The sequence below is a fragment of the Dermacentor silvarum genome, chromosome 9 (genome assembly GCF_013339745.2).
Source record: "Dermacentor silvarum isolate Dsil-2018 chromosome 9, BIME_Dsil_1.4, whole genome shotgun sequence".
Taxonomy (NCBI): domain Eukaryota; kingdom Metazoa; phylum Arthropoda; class Arachnida; order Ixodida; family Ixodidae; genus Dermacentor; species Dermacentor silvarum.
The window spans coordinates 72,735,647-72,761,480 of record NC_051162.1 but is presented as its reverse complement, the minus strand read 5'-3'; the positions used below and the strand labels follow the sequence as shown (position 1 = coordinate 72,761,480).

Genomic DNA, 25,834 nt, shown 5'->3' with positions numbered 1-25,834 from the left:
TATGGCATGGGTACAGAAGGCTCACGGGGCTGGCCACGAAGGCGCTTTGCAGTGGCTATATATCTGACACCGTATTTTCTAAATATGGCGTCGGTGCAACATGCTCACGGGGCTGGCCACGAAGGCGCTTTGCAGCGGCTGTATATCTGACACCGTATTTACTAAATATGGCATGGGTACAGCAGGCTCACGGGGCTGGCCACGAAGGCGCTTTGCAGTGGCTATATCTGACACCGTATTTTCTAAATATGGCGTGGGTGCAACAGGCTCACGGGGCTGGCCACGAAGGCGCTTTGCAGTGGCTATATATCTGACACCGTATTTTCTAAATATGGCGTCGGTGCAACATGCTCACGGGGCTGGCCACGAAGGCGCTTTGCAGCGGCTGTATATCTGACACCGTATTTACTAAATATGGCATGGGTACAGAAGGCTCACGGGGCTGGCCACGAAGGCGCTTTGCAGTGGCTATATATCTGACACCGTATTTTCTAAATATGGCGTGGGTGCAACAGGCTCACGGGGCTGGCCACGAAGGCGCTTTGCAGTGGCTATATATCTGACACCGTATTTTCTAAATATGGCGGCGGTGCAACATGCTCACGGGGCTGGCCACGAAGGCGCTTGGCAGTGGCTATATATCTGACACCGTATTTGCTAAATATGGCATGGGTAAAAAGGCTCACGGGGCTGGCCACGAAGGCGCTTTGCAGCGGCTGTATATCTGACACCGTATTTACTAAATATGGCATGGGTACAGAAGGCTCACGGGGCTGGCCACGAAGGCGCTTTGCAGTGACTATATATCTGACACCGTATTTTCTAAATATGGCGTCGGTGCAACATGCTCACGGGGCTGGCCACGAAGGCGGTTTGCAGCGGCTATATATCTGACACCGTTTTTTCTAAATATGGCGTGGGTGCAACAGGCTCACGGGGCTGGCCACGTAGGCGCTTTGCAGCGGCTATATATCTGACACCGTATTTTCTAAATATGGCGCAGGTGCAACAGGCTCACGGGGCTGGCCACGAAGGCGCTTTGCAGTGACTATATATCTGACACCGTATTTTCTAAATATGGCGTCGGTGCAACATGCTCACGGGGCTGGCCACGCAGGCGCTTTGCAGCGGCTATATATCTGACACCGTATTTTCTAAATATGGCGTCAGTGCAACAGGCTCACGGGGCTGGCCACGAAGGCGCTTTGCAGTGGCTATATCTCTAACACCGTATTTTCTAAATATGGCGTCGGTGCAACATGCTCACGGGGCTGGCCACGAAGGCGCTTGACAGTGGCTATATATCTGACACCGTATTTTCTAAATATGGCGTGGGTGCAACAGGCTCACGGGGCTGGCCACGAAGGCGCTTTGCAGTGGCTATATATCTGACACCGTATTTTCTAAATATGTCGGCGGTGCAACATGCTCACGGGGCTGGCCACGAAGGCGCTTTGCAGTGGCTATATATCTGACACCGTATTTTCTAAATATGGCATGGGTACAAAAGGCTCACGGGGCAGGCCACGAAGGCGCTTTGCAGCGGCTATATATCTGACACCGTATTTTCTAAATATGGCGTCGGTGCAACATGCTCACGGGGCTGGCCACGAAGGCGCTTTGCAGTGGCTATATATCTGACACCGTATTTTCTAAATATAGCGTCGGTGCAACATGTTCACGGGGCTGGCCAGGAAGGCGCTTTGCAGCGGCTATATATCTGACACCGTATTTACTAAATATGGCATGGGTACAAAAGGCTCACGGGGCTGGCCACGAAGGCGCTTTGCAGTGGCTATATATCTGACACCGTATTTTCTAAATATGGCGTGGGTGCAACAGGCTCACGGGGCTGGCCACGAAGGCGCTTTGCAGTGGCTATATATCTGACACCGTATTTTCTAAATATGGCGTCGGTGCAACATGCTCACGGGGCTGGCCACGAAGGCGGTTTGCAGCGGCTATATATCTGACACCGTTTTTTGTGAACATTTATTAACCAAACAATTGAAATGTGCAGCTATTGTCATTTTGTCCGGTTATTCCTTGGAACTTGGGGCTTTTTGTGCATCTTGCACCGCCGTTCCGCCTGCTCTGATAAAATGGTTCTGCAACTTAATTATTAACACATTCCCTGCAAATCCTGCACTGTTTATAATAAAGTCAGCATCTCTGTACAACGAAGTTCACCTAACAAGGTAATGTACACTCTACATCACGAATTTTATGCATACATCACCGTTCATTTTGTTAATTTGCTGTGAAAAGCAAACAGTTAATGAGTTCAATTAAACATGCTAGGCCACTGAGCGACGGCACGTTAGCTGGAATGCTAGGTTGCTGCAGACGAGAATTTTTTTCTCAGTTACATTAAAAACGCGTAATTTGAGCGCACATCTGTCCTTGCATGGTTACGGGCAGTTTTAATTATTTGAGAGGCTAAAAGCATTAGGTTGGTTTATTTCAGCTAATAATGGCCGATGTTTTTCGTCCAGCTAACCTCACAATGAAGAGCGAAAGGAGATAGACACCACCTTTCAACTATGAGTTATGACGTCCTGGGTCTATAGACTGCTGTCACAGATGATCCTCACTATAATACCCTCTTGTAGCTTTCCTTTGTGGCAGGAAGTCAAAACACAAGAGCCCACGATTTACTTTCGAGGCAAATCAAGATCACCCTTGTGGCATCAGAACTACGCAATAAACAATATCAGGCTGCCGCGTAACCATGCACTAAGCAAGAGTTATGCAATTACCGTAATCATGATACAATTGTAACTTATGACGCGATAATGAGTGCTTGTTAACTAATCTTTTTTCTTTACTGCTGAGTGATATTCACGTCACCTCGTTTTAGTATCACAGAGATTGCAGAGCGATGAACACATCACGACAAGTCGCTAGAGCGTGGTATTCACGTATCGTTTTAGCCACTTGGTTTTATTGAAACGAGGGAAAATACTTTTTGTGTTTTACTCGACACACAAAATGACTATTAACATAACATCGGTATGATTGTGGGGAACGGAGGGTGTGACCGTCACACATTATACTCTCGATTTGGGCAGTCACTGATCTTAATACAGTGCAAAGACGACAGTGCAAGGCTAAATGCTTCTGTACATCGTAAAAAATGCAGACCAGCTTTTACGGCCGGGCTAGAACCACGGAGGTTAATGATCTTAAAAGGTATGCCCGTCGTACGCTCACATGTAAACATAGAGGGCGTAGCAGATGGCGCGCCTCCAGACTAACCGTACGTGGTTCAGCCGTTGGCCACCAGGCGGTGACTGCTCGATCTCGCGACCAATAACTAACTTGTGAAATCGCCTCACGTAGATTTTACTACGAGAAAGTGGGACCACATGCAGAATACATGGCCTCCAAGCAGCAAATTTTGTGATAAGCTTTATAGTACAAAGTACTATTTCGTTGTTCACTCGATAGCAGATTGAAACAAAATATCCTTGTGCTGCATACCAATTTACTTGAATTTCTGATCCATTTTGTGCACACAGGGAATAGCTTCACATTTGTGTGCTCTACCGCACTTTTACTTCTTTACCCCTTTAGGTATTTTACTTGAACGTTTTACATACAGGGGTATGGAAAACGGATGCGGATGTTGCAATATTTACCCTAATCATAGTAGCTATCATCCGATGCATGAATGTAGAAATTCTCAAAAGCGGAATATAGGAAAATCTGTCTTTTTCTGTTTATTTGTGCTAATTTTGAATGTGCAGACTATATCTGAGAACTTGGTTACGTGCCTTGGTTTGGCACTACGAGTGAAAGAAAAACTTAGGTGATGAAGCTGCGGTTAATTATATGCACTTTCGGACATTTTTAGTGCGCGCTGGTACAGCCTGTCCTTATCAGTTGTGGGCTCGATGTGGCTTGTTTGAAATCAAAAAGCTGTAAAAGTGGGCTAACTCTTGGCGTGTGAACTTTGGCCCGTTCTCCATGCACACCTCTGTCGGGATGCTGTACTATGCAAACATCGCCTTAAGTTCTATTACGGCAGTGGCAGATAAGTTGCGCGGGGGCTGTACCACATCTGGGAAGTTAGGCATATCATAGAATCATAAGCGCACAGGTAATGCTTTCGGCCGTATTTGAAAATGTCGATGACTACACAGTACCACGCTCGTGTAGGTATAGGCCGAATTAAAAGCGGCTCTGAAAGTTGCTTATAGGTGGGTACTTTATACAGATGGGGCATTTATGTATCATTAATTCAATGTTCCACAGGGTTGATGTTCGGCCAGTAGACTAAATGTATCGCCCGTGCTTTTTACTTACCCGTATCGAGGTGTCCTTCGTGAAGCCGCTCAATTATTTTGCCTGCATCCGTGTAGGTATATTATCATCTTACTTTCTTTGAGCAGTATGCCATTCACCCCGGAAAGGTCTGAAGATCTGTAGAGGGACCGCGAGACGTGATGCTGCCGTTTATGAGAGTTTTCTTTAATCATGTGCGCCAGATATGAGTCAGATGCTGTCTCACGGTGCAAGACGTAGAGCGGTTCTTTCGCTTAAGACAGATTTCGCTAAAGATCGACTTCGTCGTCGGTGGTATCCGGGGTTCCAGATTCGGCGTTGTCCGGAGACCAAGAAAGCATATGTGGAGCTAACACGAGAAAGATCCAGCCCTAACAGCGTTGAGTTTTCAAACTTATTTTTTATTCTCGCTCTGCACCTGCCGCGCGGACGAATGCCAACTTCTTCTTTCTTGACGGGCGCCGCATGCTGAGGCGCTACAGGGATCCTCCCCCCCCCCCCCTCCCCCTTAGAGCGTGAGCCATAGGAGTGACCCAGTCGACGTGCTTGGATGTGGATATCCAGACTGGAGATGGAAGCTCCGCGGACACGAGAGCGGCAATGCATGCAGGTTTTAGTCGATCGGCAGCCACGACGTCTTCACGGCCGTTGATGTCCAGCGTGAACGTCTTAGATGTACGATGGAGTACGCGAAATGGGCCATCATAGGCCGGTGTGCGTGGTGGCCGTATTTGGTCACGCCGAACGAAGACGTGACTACAGTCATGCAGATCCTGGCTGACGAAGACAGACTGGGGTGTCGGTCGGCAGGAATTACAGGAGCAAGGTCGTGAAACGTGGTGCGCAGCTCTCGAATGTACGTGGAGGCATATGAGTGGAAGGGGGCGGCGACGGCTCAAAGAATTCCCCTGGAAGACGCAGGCACACGCCATAGACTAGTTCGGCTGACGAGCAGCCGAGATCCGTCCTGAACAGGCGCGTAGCCAGGGGGGGGGGGGGGGCTGATGGGGCTTCACCCCCCCCCCCCCGAAATTTTTTCGTACAGGCATGCACCGCCGACCAAAACAACCACCGGCGCCGGTAACCATTTTGGATTTTGTCTACAAGGTCTTTTTCACGCTCGAAAAGACATTTCGGCACGAACATTGCCAACTAGGGCTAGATTTCGCGGCAACGCCTTTGCACCTAGAGTTAGATAACGCAAGGAGCCCCATCCGAGCACAAACTTTTAAGGGCTTTTGGATAGCGAGCGGGCGCGTTGCGGCATCTCGCAGCGGCCGCGGAATCTACGGAGCGCATGGATTTCAATTTCATAACTTTATAGGTATAAAGTTCTTATAATCTTTTGACGCGAATGGTGCACCGACATTTCCAAAGGCGTGCTTTAAATTTTCAATTCTGGAACTTTATCGCTTTAAAGTTGTCATTAACTTGGGCCAACATGCGCGCACTGGAGCCCTCGTGTCCAAGCCATTTCAGAAATGGAGGCACGCGCTCGCAATCTTCCACACAGACGAAAATACTAAATATCACCGTGACTGTCAGCTGGCAGCTCATAATTTTCTCCAAACATTTTCAGCAAGCGCGCCCTATGTGATCGATCAGCTGGACCAGGGCAGGGAAAGTAAAATAAGAGAAAACAAAAGAAAGTTAATGGCCTATTATTGAGGCAGTTCTTTTTTGCAGGCGACAAGGTCTGGCTCTCCGTGGCCATAGGGACAGTGGTCCTATGGATTTAAGCAATGTCCCCGCTGAAAATACTGGCATTTTCAGAGCGCTTCTTCGCATGCGAGCTGATTGTGGAGATACATATCTGAAGAACCAATTGGAAAGTTTCCCCAGTAATGCCTCGTATTTAAGCCCAGATGTACAAAACCAAATTATACAAATTTGTGGTGAAGTTATCAAAGAAAGCCTAGATGCAAAAGTAAACGCTGCAGGCTGCTTCTCCATAATTGCTGACGAAACGACGGATATTGCTGGAATCAAACAGCTTACTGTTTGTGCAAGGTACCTAAACAAGGATGCCAACGACATCGAAGGAGTGATTTTAGGTTTTAGCACCGTAATAGATGCCCTCTCTCATTCGACTGCAGGTTCTATGTAATTGTGTACAAACTACTGCAGATTCTAGTCACCCTTCCACTGACCACTGCCAGCGGAGAGCGAATATTTTTTAACATGAGATTACTAAAGAACTACGTGCGCTCTACAATGTCTGAGGAACGCATGGATAGGCTGGCGCTTCTATACGCCCACAGAGACGTCGGCACGAACGTGTCTGAAGTCATTGACCGCTTCGCTAAACTTCCCCGCCGAGTGAAGTTTGTCATTTAGATAGCGAAGCAGAAAAAATCAATCAATCAAGTAAAAAGCTCTATTCCATTAGGTCCATAAACTCGTAATTATGAAAACGTATGACTGCATTCATTAGCTTTTAAAACCGCAGAACATTCTGCCGTTTATTTTAACAGTTAGCATCATGATCACAATAGGCGACCCGTAAAACCAGCAATCGCAGGGAATTGTGGGGCGTGCCGTCTGCTAGCAGCTTCCGGTTCGATGGACGGTGCGGCGGCATCGGCGGCATGCTCGGCGCACGTGTTTTTCTACGAGGTTTCAACTGTCAATCGTGCGAAGCTTTCCGTCCGCTTTGTGGACCAACAATGTCGTACCATTCACGCAGTTGATTTCAAGGTTTCAGTTCACTCTGGGCGCGATGATGACGAGCCAAGAAAGGCAAGAATACGCTTTTATTCATAAACGAACTCTGGTTCTCGTTTCAGCAGTCTTTTTTGTTTTTGCCAGGTTTAGCTCTGCGACATTTGCCACTGCTTGAGTCGCTTACTGCTCTGCCTGCGGGTCAGTCAGAAATATGAAAAAGCTATCTTTATCAGATAATTTATCAAGCGTACAGAAGCGCTACTTAGAAAATCGGGTGCTGAGGCGATGCCTATAGTAGCCTGCTAAATACTGCCCTGTGATCGTCGCTGCAACCGATATCGTCAGTAATGGCGCAGTTAGCATAATTAGAAAATGGAGTGCTGAAAATGTTTGAAAACTGCGCGCTGTCAATGGCATTTCTTGGTCGAAATTCGAGGTTCATTTCAAGTGGTACGTAGTTAGAAGTTTTCGCATTTTTGTGATCAAGATGGGGAAAGGGCCGTATCGCCGACATATTACGGCTGCGCAGTACCTCTAGCGGTGTTCAAGGAACTAAGGTGGGCTAGTTGTTTACGAGTATTATGTATGTATCTCGCTGTGTCCCGTTTAAGTTTGCGCCGTAAAACCTTGTTTCATAATACCATGTTTCATAATGTGCATGCGAGTACTGAAATAGTTATTGTTGCTTGAGTCAATGTTAGAGCAAGAAATATCTTGGGGAATCATTCTGTGTCGGCCCTTATACAGCTCATCGCCGCCTGATAAGTGGCACTGTACGTTCATTTTCTTTTTGTTCACTGATGGTTCAGTTTTGGAAGCGGCAGCCATGCTGATGCTTGTACACAGCTGACTAAGCAAGGGATGCAGCAAGGCAGTAGTTACATGAGTTTACCTTTAACGCTTGAATTTGAGCAGCCAACGGCTGAACAGCCAACCATGGTTTTGTTAGGCGCCTGTGACAAAGCCGAACTGCAAGCGCATCAATACGCTTCAACGGCGAAGCGGTGGCCTTCAAGGTCAATCCACATAGGTCGCGAAGCTTCGGGCGAAAAGCGGTTCAGAACCAATTGTCACCAACATCAGCAAGGGTGGTTATGGGAGCAGCGATTGAAGCGCGACTATGTTTGGAGGGAATAAACACTGGGAAAAAAAGACGTTTTTAATTAAAGCGACACGCAGTTATATTCATTTAACAAGAATAAAATTTTTATAATTCATTTATATAGGCATGGCGAGGAGACACAACTCTATTTTACTTGATAATTATTAAGAAATACATTTTTTCAGCGCCCACCGTGAGAGCGCCCATCGAAAGCGGCGGGCGTTGACGCCGCTATCACTTGCAGTGCAATGCAGCTATTGGAGTGCGTGGAAAGGCACGCTTGTAAAGTTCACCTGTTACAATACGCCCCCCTCACATGTCGTGTTGTTTTGCATGTCGACGTTTGTCTGAAGTAGGTGACGTGGGTAGTTTTATTGTTTCTTAAGCTGTACAGTCAAAAGCAGTGAGTTGCGACCGTCAGATACTTGTTTACTTTAGTTGTTTTCGTGCTATACAGCGCTGGCCGACGGGCTTGGCGTCCGACGAAAGGACGAGCACTCTACGCAATCTACGCTCAAAGTGTTCGTCGGCCTCTAAAGAAAGTATGTTCTGTGCAGCGATGCGATTTCGTCACCCGTACGGCTGACCTTTTGCTGCATCGCTTCCCGCGCTGAAAGCTCGGAACGCCCATCAAGTCGAATGGCGGGGCATTTGAATATACAGCTCTAATGGCAGGCCTCCGAAAACAAATTTCGCGCCTATGAGAACAAAATGACGTCACTTCTGTTTTTAACGGATATGGCGTCAAATTATTTTTTACCCGCCGGAAGTGTTCCCTCCTCACACAGATGGCGCTAAGCCCCATGAACCGCCGATAAGCCGCCATGTTTTGAACGCATGGGCTTCTATGGAAGCTTCGCTACCAGTTTGCATATACCTTGGTGGCCTTTACGTTTTTCATATCAGCTGCGTGCACGGCTTTGCTGGTTTCGAACTGATATAGCTCTAAACTTCGTGTGAAACGCGGAAACATTGATACCAATTATTTCTGCCACAATTTTTTGGACATACGAATATATTCTTTTACGAAAAAATACATATTTTACTTGACAGTAATTCGTTTGCAGCATCATTGTATATACAATGGCATTAGCAATGGCAATGCAGTTATTGTTCATGTATTTGATCCCTCGACAAATTCAATGAGGAGGCCATGCTAGAACGTGAGCGCCCCCCGAACAAAATTTCTGGCTACGCCACTGGTCCTCAATGATGATCGGATGCCCAGAAGTACGAAGAGGAGGTGATCAAGCCAACGTTCTCTTGGCTGGTGAGCAGTGAGGGCAGCTTTCAGTTGTCGATGAAGCCGTTCGACCATGCCATTGGCGGAAGGATGGTAGGCAGCCGTGTGGATGTGTCGAGTGCCCAAGATATTGGCAAGTGCGGTGAAAAGGGCCGATTGAAATTGACGACCGCGATCGGTGGTGACGACAGAAGGGCATCCAAAGTCGTTTGTGAAAGCCTTAGCCACTGTCGGTGCTGTAATGTCGGAAATGGCAAACGCTTCCGGCCACCTGGTGAAGCGATCCACACATGTCAGCAAGTAACAGGCCCCTTGTGATGGTGGAAGAGGGCCGACGATGTCGAGATGGACGTGGGAAAACATTGCGTCGGGAGGCCGAAAGGGGGATGGTGCCGTGACCCTGTGACGGTGAATTTTAACACGCTGGCACTGAAGGCAGGTTCGCGCCCAGCGTCGGACGTCAGCATTGATGCTTGGCCATAGGAAACGACATGTGACTAGCTTCTGGGTCCCACGAATACCCGGATGGCTCATGTTGTGCAATTGATCAAAATTGCACGACGAAAAGCTCTAGGCACGAAGGGCCGAGGAACACCAGTAGACGTTTCGTACGTTAGTAATGAGGTAGAAAATGGAAGCAGGCACTCCGTGAAAGATAGAGACGTGGATGAAGAGCGACTACTATGCAGCTCAGGATCGTTGCTCTGGGCAGCTGCTAGCTCTTCCATGTCTAGTGGTGGCTGGGTCGACAAAGCATCGATGCGTGAGAGTGCATCAGCGGTGCCAATTTCAGGCCCGTGGACGTGTCTGAGATCCACGGTGAACTCGGAGATAAAGCATAGTTCACGGATCTCCCTTGCAGTGTAATTGCCGTGATTGTGATGGAAGGCAAACGTCAGGGGCTTGTGGTCTGTAACGACGTAAAAGTTCCGGCCCTCCAGTAAATGGCGGAACTGTTGAATGGCGAGGTACACCAAGGTACACCGCAAGGAGTTCTCGGGCAAATGTACTGTATTTTACTTCCGGGGGTTTGTGCTTTTGCGAGAAAAAATCAAGGGGCTGCCAATCTGATGCGTGCTGCTCGAGAACAGCGCCAACTGCTACACTCGATGCATCGGTGATGAGACGAATTGGGGCATCAGGAACGGGGTGTATGAGCATGGTGGCGTCTGCCAGAGCCTTTTTGGCCGTGGCGAAGGTAGATACGGGGTCGTCGGTCCATTCCATTGGCGCAGCCGGGTCTTTTTTTAAGGCTAATAGGTCGGTCAAGGGCTTTAGGGAAGTGGCACATTAAGGAAGAAAGCGGCGTTGGCAGTTTAGTAGGCCCAGGAATTCTCGGAGTCGTTTCATTGATGTCGGGGGTGGAAAGTCTTGGATAGCCTTCACTTTGCTGGCGAGCGGTTGGATATACCATGTGGAGTGACAAGGTGGCCTAAGAACTCGATTGTAGCGACGCCGAAGACGCACTTATTGGGATTAATGACGAGGCCGTAATCATCCAGACGGTGAAACAGGGTGCGTAGGTGGTCTTCAAGCTCAGGGCCCAGTGAGCTTGCGACCAGGATGTCATCAAGGTAGGCGAATAGGGCGGAGTTGTTGATCGCTTGGAGTGGGCAGGTCTGTTCGTTGCGACGGCGATCTGCACAGAAGACCGGTATGACGCTAACCTGGGCTCCTGTGTCGACGAGGAAGCAAGCGCCAGTGATCTTATCGGAAACATAGAAAAGGCAGCATGACTTTCGACCAGTAACACTTGCTGCCGTCAGTGGCCGGTCGTCGCATTTGCCGACCAGGAGCACGGGCCGGCGAGTGCACTTGCGAGCAGAGGCTCTAAATCGGCGGTGGTATCAGCACATGGTCGAGGACGAGCCGTCCCGTGGCGCGTCGGTTGTCTGAAGTCATGGAGAACGTGGAGACGTCGAGGAGCGACTGTGGAACTGGAACCTGGATGCCGATCGGCGATGCGCAGGTACGAAGTCATCGAGACGTCTGACAAGGACGTCCAAATGGTTCTTGATGCTTGCGAGCGCGGGGTCTGCAGCGGTGGCCGGTGGCGACATGGTTACGGCGTTGAGGCTATGTGCCCGCGAGTAGTCTGCCACTCGATCTGCCATTTCAGCGAGCGTGTCTACTGGGACATCTCCAGCAGCGACAAGGACCGGGACCATGCTCTGCGGTAAGCGCTGGAGGAACAACTCACGCAACAGCTTCTCTTCTTGAGAGGCGGAGGTCCCGCTAATGAGCTGGCGCATGCGTCGCAGGAGCTGGGATGGGCGACGGTCACCGAGCTCTGTGGCCGTGATGAGCTGTTGGAGTCTGCTGTGTTCAGACTCGGACTTGCGGGAAATGATAGCTTCCTTCAACGTGGCGTAGGGATGGCTCGGAAGCGGCGAAGCTAAAATATCTGCGGTCTTCCACTTCTCCTTTCTAGGGTTTTGAGGCACGCCGTAGTGGTGGGCTCCGGGTTAATTTTGACCACCTGGGGTCTTCGGCTACGTCCGGAGGTAAGGAGGACACCAGATGCCAGTACCTGGTCTGTTGGCTGGTGATTTGCCGTAGACGGAAGTACGCCTCGACCTGCAGCAACCATGTGCAGGGGTTGTTTGGCCAAAATGGTGGCAGGTTGACGTGTTGGATCGCAGCCACCGCAGCACTGCTAGGCCTGGCGTCTTCTTGGGCGTCAGGACCGGTAGGCTGGGTGGAAGAGCCGGCGGGATCCATGCGGGATGGTTGGGGTTGCGTGTTCTTTATCGGGTCACCATTAACTGTCGGAGCTAACAAGAGAAAGATCCAGCCCTGACAGCGTTGAGTTTCCGAACTGATTTTTTATTCTCGCTCTGCACCTGCCGCGCGGTCGAATGCCAACTTCTTCCTTGACGGGTGCCGCATGCTGAGGCGCTACACACATCAGCCGGGGCCATCTGTTTACTGCGAACAAATGTGAACGTGTAGTTGTGTTTTAACCAGGGTGTCTAACCGAAAAAGAAATATCGGTTCGGGTCGGGCTCAGAGAGCTCCGATTTCGTTCCAGTTCAGTTCCGGTTCGGAGAAATAAGAATGTATTGCAGTTCGCGAACCTGTTCAGCACAGTAAACTTTATCTTGTCTTATGATATGCTGCAGAGTGATATCAACTCGTCTGCATGGTGCATGCGCAGGCTTTGTCGGGAGATGGAAGAAATGGGCTTTCTGGCACATGGGAGAGAAAAATCAGTGTTTTTTTTTGCATGAATAATAAGGATGTTTAAGGTTGTACAGCTATGTACAGCAGCCATACATGTTTTCTTTACTTGCTATAACTGTCCCTTTTTTTTCTTTCACTGTGCATACATTTGTTATTTACCACTCCTTCCTGGAATGCCCTCGGGCCTTGGAAGTTCGCTACATAAATAAATAAATAAATACAATAAAGGACCGTCATCTTCTGCAATTTCATTGTAAGACAGTGTGGTACGCGGAGCTGTGCCCCGGAGCGTCCGAGTTTATACATTATTTGATTAATTTGCACCAGTACGATCACATCTGGTGGACAGCGAGAATAAGGAAAGGAACAGGAGGCCCCAGATCCATGTAGAATACTGGATAGTGCTCCCCAAAGAGCAAACGGCAAATACTACAGCGCCGCACATCGTTTTCAAGGAATTTAAAACATGGACACTATTTTTGGTCTAATAATACATTTATTTGTCTAAATCGAAACAGCGAATTCATAGGCTGTTTAAGAGGAGACGTGCTTACTCAACAGCTGGCAACTGCAGTCGAGCGCCTGTACAACGAACGCTTCCACAACGAAATTACCTGTATAATGAAATAATTCTGTCCCGGTTCTAATAGGAGCTGTGCAATGGGCCACGTTTACAGTTAACGATTTGACCTGTATAACGAATGATTTCGGAGGCCCCATTGCAAGCACTTCGTTGTAACGAAGTTCCACTGTATTGTGCATAAGTGATCTCCTCCGTATGTTTGTTAACTCGATCATCTGCAAAACGGCAGTCCTGCTAAACAGAGGCGTCATAGTTCACCAGTTAGCGCATGCAGAAATTTCTCTGCAATAACCTTCAGATAATCACAGTACGAACACTTCGCCTTTATGTCATCTAATAATTTGTGGACTCGATTTAAGCAAAGCAACTTTTTTGTATTTGGCCTGTTTCAGATCACTTAAACGATGCTGCCGAGTTATATTTGGCTCCTTCAACGAACACACCAACGCGCCTGTGGTGATGAGCCGCTATCTTGTTTCATTACCGTCATCGTCATGGAGGACAAGATAGCCGAAAGAAGTTGTTTATTATTTACAAGCCCCTAAGTTAGGCGGCCGTCCTATTGCATGCGAACGGCATTACATCTATGTATAAAAATAATGTAAATAGATCATTTTGTTTTGCCCAGATGGACCCTAAGCTAGACTTATGTTTCACTACGTTTAGAAATGACGAAATATTTGGTATTTAACTGGACAGTCGAAAGCTGTTTATCTCCAGTATTCTTATTCTATTCGGAAATTTCACTCTTTGAAACCCCCCTACTTATAAGGTAGTCCAGTCAGGAATTTGCTGTATCGAACTATGTGCAACCTACAGCAGCTTTTGTTATTGTTCAGTTAGGAACAACTATCAAGAAAGTCTTCTAGCTATAATTGCCAACATGTAATTTGTTATAATTTTATAGGAATTTGTTTTGTTGCTAAACACTTCTTTTATGGCAATAGCTTGCTCGTATTTTTTCGATTGTTGTTTAACTCGGGAAGCGGACGAAAATTGTTCCATTTTTGCACTTCATACTGCTCTTATTGCTACAACAGTTGAAAGCTTTGGAACTGGGTCTTCATGACGTGGAGATTTTGTGGACGTGCTGTAGATATCGATCACAACACACTTTTGACTACATGGTGACGTCACTGTCGCGTATCGCTCACTACGGGAAACTTCCACTTTCCCCACTCATCGCCACGTATGATAGCATATCCATAACATGATGGGCTTCACGTAGACGACGCCTTTTCAGCAGCTTTAAAGTGCCTCTTGTACATAACTCGTCGACTAGGTCTTGCACGTCGGAAAATAAATTTACTAGTATATAACGTGGACGTGCGATGCCGTACATATGGTACCTTTTACTAAACCGGATACAAACAAACCAAAGAGGTATACAAAGGAAGGCGGCTGTAATTATCTACAATAAATTTACATTTACTAACTCACCTACCCAGTTGCTAAACACAGGAATTCTGCCATTGCAGAATTGAGTTCGACGAGCACGCCTAAAATTCACGCATCAGCTAATTCACCGCCCGGTCAAGATACACACGGAAATACGCCTCAATTTCAGACAAAAGACCGACAAGACGCCGACACTGAAACATTGGTGGTTCCACACTGACAGTTCTGGGTATTCATTTCTGCCACGCACAACGAGATAGTCTAATAAGTATATCTTCTACAGGCCTTCTTAAATCAACAGAACATCACTGGATGAATTCCTCTTGATCATCCAGGGTAACGTTTGCAGTTTGAGAACAGCGAACACAATGAAACGTTCTGTTTAGTTGTGTGATGTATTTTGTGTGCTATAATTCTAATAAGGGATTTATTTTCAGATGTACTTGTTCTTATTAGAATATGTAAATTTTGTTCATATATATGACCCTCTAGTTAAGATCCTGTACAGAATTAGCAATGCATAAATAAATATTTTTCTTTCACTCCCTCCTTTCCCGCAGCGCAAAGTCAGGCTTTGGCAGTTCGCTTCCAACTGATTGTCACTTCCATTATCTCTTTGCCTCAGCGGTGGTAGAGGCTGCACGTGTTTCACTCGATCATCAGCTACTTGTGCTTGGCACGCAAGCTTTCAAGTCCGCCAACTTCGAAGTCACTTCTCCATGGCACGTCCTCTTCGTTCGATTGGCTTTACCGGCCAAATAAGTGTTCCACACGATAGCCACACAACTGCCGAACTGGCTGCCTGTAGCTGAGGGGCACAAACTTAAAGTTGACGAACTGCGCCACGGGCCAGATCATGTACATGGTCTTCAGGATCTGCAGATAGTTAGCGCGCACTGATTGCTGGATGTCGTCCCACGAGCGGCGCTGCAGCACGCCCAGACCCACCATTAAGCTGGGCACAAACAAGGGACCGAATATAGTTTGGTCTAGGAGCACTTTCTTGATGACCAACGCACTGCTGGCCCCGCTGCCGACAACCCGTTCGAGGATGAGGTACCAGCCACGGACGACGGGACCGACAAATACGACGCCCATGGTGAAGAACCTGCAAAATTCGACAGGGCCTTTAGAGAGTGAGACGAAAGTCTGTCTAGCACGGAGAAAGGAAATAACTAGGAGGGAGCATTACGTAACAAAATTGAAGCCTAACAAAAGTCGGCTCAACACGTGACCATGCCACGGTAACTTCTGGCGTCTTCCACCGTCGCACTAGCCGCGATCAGCGCATGCGCGCTCCCCCCTAATAGACAACGTGTGCAGTAGCAAAGTATAGTTGCAGCACTCACACACTGCGTTGCAACAAAGGTTATAAATGCATACGTTGCAATAAAGGACGGCAGTTTTACATGCATATCGGGAGAAATATTAGAGGAGGTTTAAGCTTCGCCTTTAACAGTGGAACGGGATAGCGTTCCAAGGTCTCCGTCTGCTTCTCACGCTTCCCGGCAACTGCATCTCATGTAACCGTAATGTTTACCGGCAAACGCTGGCGGCGTAAAGCGTGGGCCGATCCCAGAGGTAGTGCACAGCCGCGCCAATATGTTTGCATCATTTCCAGGTTTCTGTAATTGTTTCCCACGTTTAATATTTCAGTCCGCGAAGATTTAACATAAAAGGCATGCGCTGTCGGTGTTTTGTTTCATGACATTTGTTTGCGGGTTGTCATTCTCAAAATTGTGAGGAATAACTTTGTCAAGAATGTAAGACAAGGTATGAGTAACATTAGTGATAGAATGGTACGGCAATATAACCCGCATATGCCGCATGTCATATAGCAAGGCATGGAACATACATATACGAAAATATACGAGAATTTTTTTATCACGGGACGCCGACACCGGATTTCCTGGGACACGGGGCCCTTAACGCTTTCGCGTTAAAATGTACGCAGAGTGGTTGGCGATGCACCCCCCCCCCCCCCCTCCCGAACAAGTGTGCCTTCATGAAAACCTACTGGAATTCAAGCCCGCCATATGGGCCGAATCCGCCAAATGCAAGGTCACGTGTTGGGCCGAGGTTGCGATAGAGGAAAGGCATAGGGGATGACTTCAAGGAGAGCAAGCTCGCGAATACTGGTAACGTTGCCGAAATGCTTCCTCCCAGTTTATTTCCGAGCGATTGCCACTTCCTGGCTTATGAAGAGATAACCTTCTCATGGGTATTTCGCGGCTTTCTTTGATCGCTCGTGAGAAAAAGACGCCCATGAAAAGGTGTTCATCCCTACACAACATAAATGGAAGTAGCTGCTCTATTGTCAGCGCTTCAGCTGAATTACCTTTTTTTTTTCACACTGTTTTCACATTGTTGCGTCATCTGCTACCAAGAAAAGCACTGCAACAGGAAGAACATTCGCAAGAAAACCAGTGTGTGGCCTTGGCTGTGTAAGAAATCGATGTGCATTTGCCGGTTCCCAGTGATATTTGCATGTCCTAAACATTCGTTTCATGCATTTCCCATCATAACGTATTCAACCAAATTGATACCTCTTCAAAGAGAGAGAGAGAGAGAGCCTTGAGTGGCTAGTAATGATCGGTTTTTCTGCAGAATAATGTTTTCGTATACTCGATAACGTAAGCTTCTTTAACTTAACCTAATGGCGGTTGAACGAAATGTTATAATGAATGCGCAGGCATATTCCATTACCGCTTCCGTGTAATCACTTTACAAATGATATATTCTCAATTCACGGTTTGCCACCAGCCAAAAACGTTCTTTTGGGTTCCTTAGGACAAATATATGATTTTGGACTGCATCGCTTGACTTTGTACAAGTGTGAGTACTAGGAGTGCGTGTGGCCAGTTTTATTTACGTTAATGACAATCATCAGCTACATCATGTCATAACCGCTGCCGGGCGTCTCATGCATTCACAAACATCTTAGTGGATTTGAAACGGCCGCAACTGTAAACTTTGATCATAGATATAACACACTAATTACCAGCTAAATGAAAATGAAATTTTGGGGTTTACGTGCGAGAACCACGATATATGATTACGAGACACGCCGTATAGTGGGGGACTCCGGGTTAATTTTGACCACCGGGGTGTCTATAACGTGCCCCTATATCTAAGTTTCAACGTCTGTGACTATTAATGCAATAACACACGCGTGAGCGAACTCACCGCTAATTTCCTAACTTTTCTTCCCTCCTCTCTCCCTGTCATCTTTGTGTTCCCCTTTCCCATTCCCCCAGTGTAGGGTAGGCAACCGGACGTTATTCTGGTTAACCTCCCTGCCTTCTGCATTTCTCTTTCCTCCTCCTATATCTAAGTTAGACGAGCGTATTTACATTTCGTCCCATGCGACCATTTGATCATTTGATAATGATAACATTTGATCCCCATAGGCTGGGGATCAAATTTGTGACGTCGAACTCAGGAGGGCAACGCCATAACCACACAGGTAACTCGTGGAGGGTTATAATTACCAGATAATGTGTGGCTTGCGTGACGCGTATTGTGAAACACCACATTTGTAAGCACTAATATTTACCGACTGTGACTATTAATAAAAGCGTTTAGTACAAGCGCAAGAAAGACCACAGGGAAACTTAATTGGAACTAGCTAGGAGTTGGTACTTGATATGACCAAACCTTCCTGGTCGATGCGCATAAGAGGAAGTCGCTGAGTATGGACTTAGCAAGACTATAGTGAAGGTCAGGTTCTATATTTCTATTAGAAGGGATGCCTTCGTTGCGTCACATACAACACAATTACAAGTCGTTTCCACCCAAGAAGCAGTTTGTGCGTAGAATACCAAGACGCAGTTTAATCAAGTTGCTATGCTTTACGGTTATGTATGACATTTGTTGTCCGTGACATGTAATAGGAATGAAAACTGAAACGACAAAAAACAAGGAACTGTGACGAGAATTCGAAAGAAAAATATGAATGAAAAAATGCAATGGTGAACTCGGCGGTAATGCAGTTCCGCTCAACGTGAAAGCTGGAGAAGTGCGGAGCAGTGATTCGCCGGTTTTTCCCTTGCGTTTTCCTTGTGTTTATCTTGTTTTATCCTGTATTTATCTCGTGTTTAGCGATCCATCATCCGTTTGGCACCTGTGCTAAGGCACAACTGGTGGGAAACCGCCACGCACATGGAGCCAAAGCCGTAGCTGATGATAGTTAGAAGCGACTTTAACGAATTTCTGTTAATTCGATTAATTCGTGAGTATACGCGTATTCCTGTATTTTGTATTATTATGAATTCAGTTAAATTTTACCCAGTTTTGCGCTGGTATTGGCATTTTTGGCCCTGCTTTGCGCTTGTATTTTCAGAGCGTGACGACATGACAGAGTCGACGCCGACAGCCCGAGCCCCTAAAGTGCTCCGCACTTAATAAATTAAAGAAGCAATTCATGCTGCTTAATTATGTGCTCTTGACGCAGAACCCCGCATAAAGTGCCATGCAACTCCCGCATACCTGCAACTTAATTGCATAGAGCGCAATCACTGAAGTTGAGGAGCCATCTCTTTCAAAGCTACGTCCTTCGCATAAATGGCAAGAGTGAAAACGAAAAGAACAGTGGCGTCGGCGCAAATATCTTGTGCGCACAAGAACGTACTCACATAATCGTATACACATACATGTAGACACGCGCAGAGATAAGTAAGTATACACCTGCGCACTCCCGTACAAATTATTGAGCATGCATTATTGAGGCAGAATATTTTATGGCGGTGACAGCTGTATGAATGCCCGTTTTGATCGAGGTGCAATGTCCGGCGCTCTCCACGGCGTCGACGTCATATCCCCACACGTGCTCCATTGGTACGTTGAACCACACAAATTAATCACTTCCCAATTTCAGTATGGCGACATAGCAGAGTAACCTTGGGCTGTATTTCGCAACGACCCTTTTTAATTTTGCGTTTATTCTTGCCTTGTTATGGCTATATCGCCGTGGCCTGTCATCCAGCAGCACAGAAAACAGTGAATTAGAATACGATCAAAATCATCATCATAACCAGCCTATTTTTATGTCCACTGCGGGACAAAGGCCTCTCCCAGCGACCTCCAATTACCCCTGGCTTGCGCTAGCCGATTCCAACTTCCTAATTTGATCACCCCATTTAATTTTCCGCCGTCCTCGACTGCGCTTCCCTTCTCTTGGTATCCATTCTGTAACTCTAATGGTCCACCGGTTATCCATCCTACGCATTACATGGCCTGCCCAGCTCCATTTCCCCCCCTTACTGTGAACTAGAATATCGGCTATCGCCGTTTACTCTCTGATCCACACTTTTTCCGTCTCTTAACGTTACGCCTAACAATTTTTGTTCCATCGATCAAAATAATTCTTACAAAATACAGTCACAGGCGCATTGCATGATGATAGGTCAGGTACACTAAATCTGCGCGCATTCTGCACTGCGGCAAATACTGTCACGTGGCCAGGTTCGCGCCGTGCGTAAAGCACATCCTGTCCTCATTCAATGATTGACCCGTCGCTTCACAACGGCATGTCTACGTCATAATGGTGTTATGCCCAGTTCGTAGGAAGGGCTCGTTAGTTTAATTTTATATCTCCTTAGTTCTCCCGTCGTGAAGCGCACGACGAGAAGCGGCGAAGAAGTTGCAAGTGTTGCACTCGAAAAAAGTTTCCACCTTTGGGGGCTGATCTTGTACACAAACGATTAACGCCATCTATATGCGGGCATTTCGTTTCATTGTTTCTTTAACACTCTTATCACTTCCGGTACTCTCACGTTACGAAGGGCATACGCGTATTTGCGTGACACAGCACTCTTGACAGCAAAGCAGAGAGCACGGAGTTTTAAAGAAAAGCAAAGCAAGCAAGGCAGTGTAACGCTAAAAAAAAAAAAATTACAACCTTTTATGTGTATCTTAGTCACACAATAATAATTATCTATTTTGCGTTCCTTTCCTTTCTTTAACACTGCTCACCCGGTACTTCTAGGTCACGAACGGGGCATGCGTGTTATCAGCGTGACAGAACATTCTTGACAGCGAAGTAGCGAGCGCAGAGTTTTCAAGAAACGCAAGGCATATGGTGACTATTTGGACATAAGATACGCCCCAAAGGGTGTAAACGTTTTTTAGAGAGCAATTTCAGGAACGCGAGACACTTACCGTATAAACCGGAATATAGGTCAACTCCTGACCTTGACTAGACCAGGCGACGACTGGCAGTGTGTTAAAGACTGCTAGATAAATCGAGGGACGACTTTCGCTTTTTTTTTTTTTTTTCTCTTTCGGATAAAAAATATCGACCTATATTCCAGTTTATACGGTAACTTGCGTATCAAAAAGCTTACCTCGCCGCTCGAGGAACGTCGATGCTGGACCGGCGTTCGACCACCTTCTGGGCGATCAGGTCTCCCGAAAGCATCACAGTGGCCGTGGTGATCATCTGCGTCTTCAACGGGTGATCGCGCACCATACGCGCGTAGAGATTCCATGCCTGCCGCATATCCGGTGCTGCGGCAGCTGAGCCGACGGAGGGCAAAACGCGCCCGCTCTCAGCCGCACGCTTTGAAAGGGCGAGCGCTTACGGAATCGCACAGTCCGAGTGAAGCAAGCGCGTTAAAACTGTACTGACGTGCTCCTGACGACAGCGAAGGGGAGAGTGATTCTAAAGAGGAAGACACGCACGCACGTGGACAGCGAATGAAAGAGAGTCGAGAGGAGATGTGTCGAGCCTCTTAAAGAGCTTATCGCGAGTGACGCGGCAACGGATGACGACAGATGTAAGCGACTTCCAGCCTGTGCTCTCTCATTTCGCACACCTGACTCGCACGGTAGACGTACTGCTTACGTATGCAACGGCCTTATGAAAGGGAACCACGCGAGCGAGTGACCTTCGATCCGGCGTGGCTCGGCGGCCGCTTGTAGTGCCACCACTAGGAGGCTGGGAGAAGCTTCGCCGATGTTGTGTATGGTCTCCGAGATTAGCAGACGCGCGGTTCGCTTCAGGCTCAAACCGCACGCCGCACCGCCGGCGTATTCGCACGCGTGCGGTCGTGCGAGAAACTGCGTATGTTGCACACGGTTGCTCTAATTTCGGTTTGCAATGGGTGCGCGCAAGCCGTCTAAATCGAAATTGGCGAGCACCTGCGCGCGACATGTGCAGTTTTTCGCACGACTGCACGCATGTGTGGCAGGCGAGTGGTGCGGCGTGCGGTTCGAGTCGGCCCAGGCGGAGTGAGCACCGCCAGCCGGGCACCCGATTTACGGGCCCATGGATGCTTGCGGCAGTTGCAGGTGCCGCCTTCGAGCTTTCTTTACTTCATCTTTACAATAGAGCCTCTTCGCGGAGTAGGTTGCTCTAGAAGAACGAGGTGGCGCTTCCAGCGTCGGCCGCACGTTGCCTCAGGCGAAGGCGAAACCATTACCACTTCTACACCCAATGGGCATTTGAACTCCTCGGGACGTCCTCTGGACTACCGCTTCTGGATATTTTGGTCATCCGTAGGACGTCCGCAGATCGCTGAAGGATGTACGGCGGACATCCGCAGGACTACAAGGCGCATACAAATTGGCAGTCCTAAGGGTGTCCCGCGGATGTCTGCAACGGATATACGAATGTTCCATGGACGCAGGAAGTAGTTAATGTTTTCGATAATTGCTTAATGTCTGTCAGACATCCGTGCTACAAACCGTGGACCATTAAGGGACGCCTGCCGGATGTTCGTTTTTATTTATAACCCGCTGAATTGCACAGTTGGTGTAAACATTAGCTCTCTGTAGAATCTGTGTTGCAAAGATGATGCCACCCAGTATTGTTTTGTACCGATGAAAATAAAACTTGCACACCCATGAAACACAGATTCGAAAAGCAAGCTATGTTTAGGCAAAAAAGGACAAACACTTTCACACATATTTTTATTCATTCATTCAGCTTTTGCAGCACTAGCCAAAAATTTCCAGCCCCCAAGTGCTGCAAGTGAAATGAGATCAGAGAATATAAGAGTATCTACTCATATTCTCTCATCACTGAGCACTGTAAGCACAGAAAATTTTATGTGGCGCTGCAAGCAAAAATAATGAAACATTCACAAAAACTTCAGAAGCTTACGATCACGCTGTGCATTAGAACCTGCCTCCGTTGGTACCTGAATGCTCTCCACCAGAAGAAACCAAAAAAAAAAGACGGCGGGTAGAATTCGAATTTGTTCTAGTTTATGATGCATGTTAACATTTGACGACTGGTCGATATTTCACTGAGAAACGTTATGTCCATTAAACAAAACTACATGTGGTTCACATAGCTTGATTGAACTGGAGGCCGGTTCTGCGTTGGAATTTCCAAGCGCAGAAATGCTCAACAAGGACACCTTCGTGACTAAAAATCCGGACCAAGTCCGGCTCGGTCCGTCGGCAACATGTCCAGCACAAATGACCTAAGAACGTCCGCAGGAGGAGAAGTGGATGTTAAAATTGGTGCGATAATGATATCCACTGGATATCCCTGGACGACTGCTCTTGGACGTTGGGATCTTGTCCGGACGTCCGAGGGATTTTCAATGCCCATTGGGTACACTGCTACTGTGCCATCAGCTGTCTCGGGAATGCAACTGGGCGATCGTTAATGCATTGGACTCGATTCACGCGGGAAAATGTGGAACGGTACGACGTGTGCAGTAGTTGGTTGCAAAAATATTGACTGACATATTAAGGAATGGAATGAATCTTGGTGGGGCCAAGTTCACGCACCGCTGCTACGCAAAGACAGCCTGTGTTGCCGGCCGATCGCGATACACGGCTTTCCTCGACGATTAAAAAAATTCTGCGTTTAATTGACTTTTAATAAAGTGAGTGAATTCTCATAGCGTGGGATTGTCCTGAAAATGAACCGTGATATTTGTAAAGCAGTTTAGGCGCAGATAATTATTCACTGTCTGGGTTATGCCAGGTACGCACTTCCAATGAAGCACGAAAATCACCATTCATTAAAATGAAACACAGCACAACAAAGCCATTTCGGATGTTAATCGCATTGTCCGCCTCTTTATTGCATTTAACTTCTTCTAAAAAGAAGAAGAAGAAAGTTAGTTTTTTTAAGGGTGACAACAGTAGTATAAGTTCGTGAAAACTGCTTGGTCATGCAAAAGCTAGCACTACAGTACACTATATATATATATATATATATATATATAATACATATATATATATATATATTATATGGGGTAATTTATTAGGGTAATTATTATATATATATATATATATATATATATATATATATATATATATATATATATATATCCTTCGAATATGCTGTTGGCGTGTGTGGAAAGTGTGCGGATTGCAGCCTTTATCAACACGGGTGCTCCGCTTTCAGTTATTAGTTCCGATTTGTGTTCCCGTTTGCGAAAAGTGAAGACGCCCTACCATGGCCCGCTCCTTCTTTGTGCTAATGCCGTCCTTGTTCTGCCCTCCGAAGTTTGCACAGTACGCGTTTTAATTGAAGCCATACGTCACTACAAATTCTGTGCTTTATGCTGTCCTTCTGCACTCACGAACTCATTTTAAGATGGGAATTCCTCTCATCCGCATCACGTTTGATCTCTTGCGGTCAACGGGTAATTCATATGAGAGACAATGAATGTTCATCTGAACTCGACGCACACAGCCTGCGGTTCATCACACTGACGATTGTTTGATTTCACCTGTCCAAAATGATATTCTAATATTGACTTGGATACCATGGTTAATGGCGATGTGTTCCTTGTACCATTCGGTCGCCCCATCTCTAGCGGGATCATCATCGCTCCTAGCCTGGTGACGTTTCACGACAGAAGTGGTCTAGTCACGGCATCTAAGCCAACTCTTTCGACGATCGTGCTGTCCCATGACACCGCGCTGTAATTTGCTTTACGGACACCGAACCTTTTACGCTTGTTCCCCTTCACATGGAAACACGACCTTTGTATTCACTTCCTGATGATGATGCTACTGTAGCTTTAACAGTCACGAAAAATGATGATCTCACTGTTGCGCAGAAAGAAGATCTTTTAGTTATGCTTGAAAAGCACATAATTTTATTTGACGTCCTCTGAAAGCATGGAAGTTCGCTCACCAGGCCAGTCAGTGCCACATTAAACAATGTTGGGCTGAGAACTTCTCCATGAGAAACTCCACGGCAAACCTGATGACGATTAGTATCTCCGTCAGGAGTGGACATGTAAACGAAACGGCCGCTGAGGTAGCTCACAATCTACAGGTAGAGCCGGTCAGCCAACACCCAAGTCAACTAGGGCATCGAGAATGGCTTCATGAAGGATGTTGTCGTAGGCCCCTTTGATGTCTAAGAAAACAGCGTCGACGAGTCGGCGTCGACGTTTTTCATGTTCTCCTGTCGTAACGAGGTCAATGACGCTGTCAACCGAAGTAGGACCCCGCCAAAAGCCGGTCATCACGTCCGGATAAAGGTCATTTCATTCCTCTCCAGAAAGCATTCGAACCTCGCCAGTACCATTCGCTCCATAACTTTTCCAACACATATATGTTCCAAGTTCCAACACATGTCACGAGGTGTGACAAAAAAAAACAACAACAACAAAAAAACGAGACTAAATGTGTAGCTTGAAAAAAGAGTGGAGTTGGCAACAACTGTTTTGATGACGCCATCCCACACACCTCCTCTATTCATGCGGCCAGTTTCGACTGAACCGATCACGCCAGTTGGGAGTGCTGCGTCATTGAGTGAACACGGACAACAGCATTCTGCCGGAAAAATGTCTAATGTAAAAACCGACCAGCGAATCCACATCAAGTTTCTTGTGAAACTTCAGGAATCAGTCACGTACGGAAAAATTTCAAATGTTAACCGAGGCTTATCGAGACGAAACTTCGTCTCTTGCACGTGTGTTTGAATGGTATAAACGGTTTTCAGGAGGAAGGGACAGTGTGGAAGATGATGAACGTGCTGGGCGCCTAAGGTCAGCAATTACAGCTCAAAACATTGCGAAAGTTCGTGATGTGATCCGTGGTGACCGAATATTAAGTGTTCGTGCAGTGGCGGAGTTGGTTAACTTGCATAGGGAAGCTGTTCGACGCATTTTAACTGACGAATTACACATGAGGAAGATTTGTGCGAAGGCTGTTCCAAAAGTTCCGTCCGATGACCAAAAACAGTGCCGTAAAGACGTGTGTGCGGACATGTTAGAATGCAGTGCAAACGAGCCAAATTTGTTGGAATCTGTTGTAACATGTGATGAGACATGGATTTTTACCTATGACGCAGAAAGTAAGCGCCAGTCGATGCAGTGGAAGTCTCCAGGATCCCCAAGACTCAAAAAAGCACGCATGTCAAAATCAAAATTCTGGGCAGTGTTAATTGTCTTCT

At 47.0% G+C, this 25,834-nt stretch overlaps 1 protein-coding gene across 2 annotated transcripts in view; it reads right to left on the bottom strand.

The window, feature by feature from the left end:
- Positions 1 to 21,273, bottom strand: part of LOC119465313 (protein Mpv17) — a 63,576-nt gene extending 42,303 nt beyond the window's left edge. The window contains exons 1-2 of one of the 2 annotated variants that reach the window (XM_037726114.2): positions 20,805 to 21,258; positions 12,015 to 15,568 (exon numbers count right to left, since the gene is read on the bottom strand). In XM_037726114.2, the coding sequence (XP_037582042.1) occupies positions 15,208 to 15,568; positions 20,805 to 20,959 (516 nt within the window). In that variant the 5' untranslated portion in view covers positions 20,960 to 21,258 and the 3' untranslated portion in view covers positions 12,015 to 15,207. Of the gene's footprint in view, positions 1 to 12,014; positions 15,569 to 20,804 lie in introns of those variants that run through there. The other variant, XM_037726112.2, reaches the window with a different exon arrangement.
- Between the last annotated feature and the right edge of the window lie 4,561 nt (positions 21,274 to 25,834).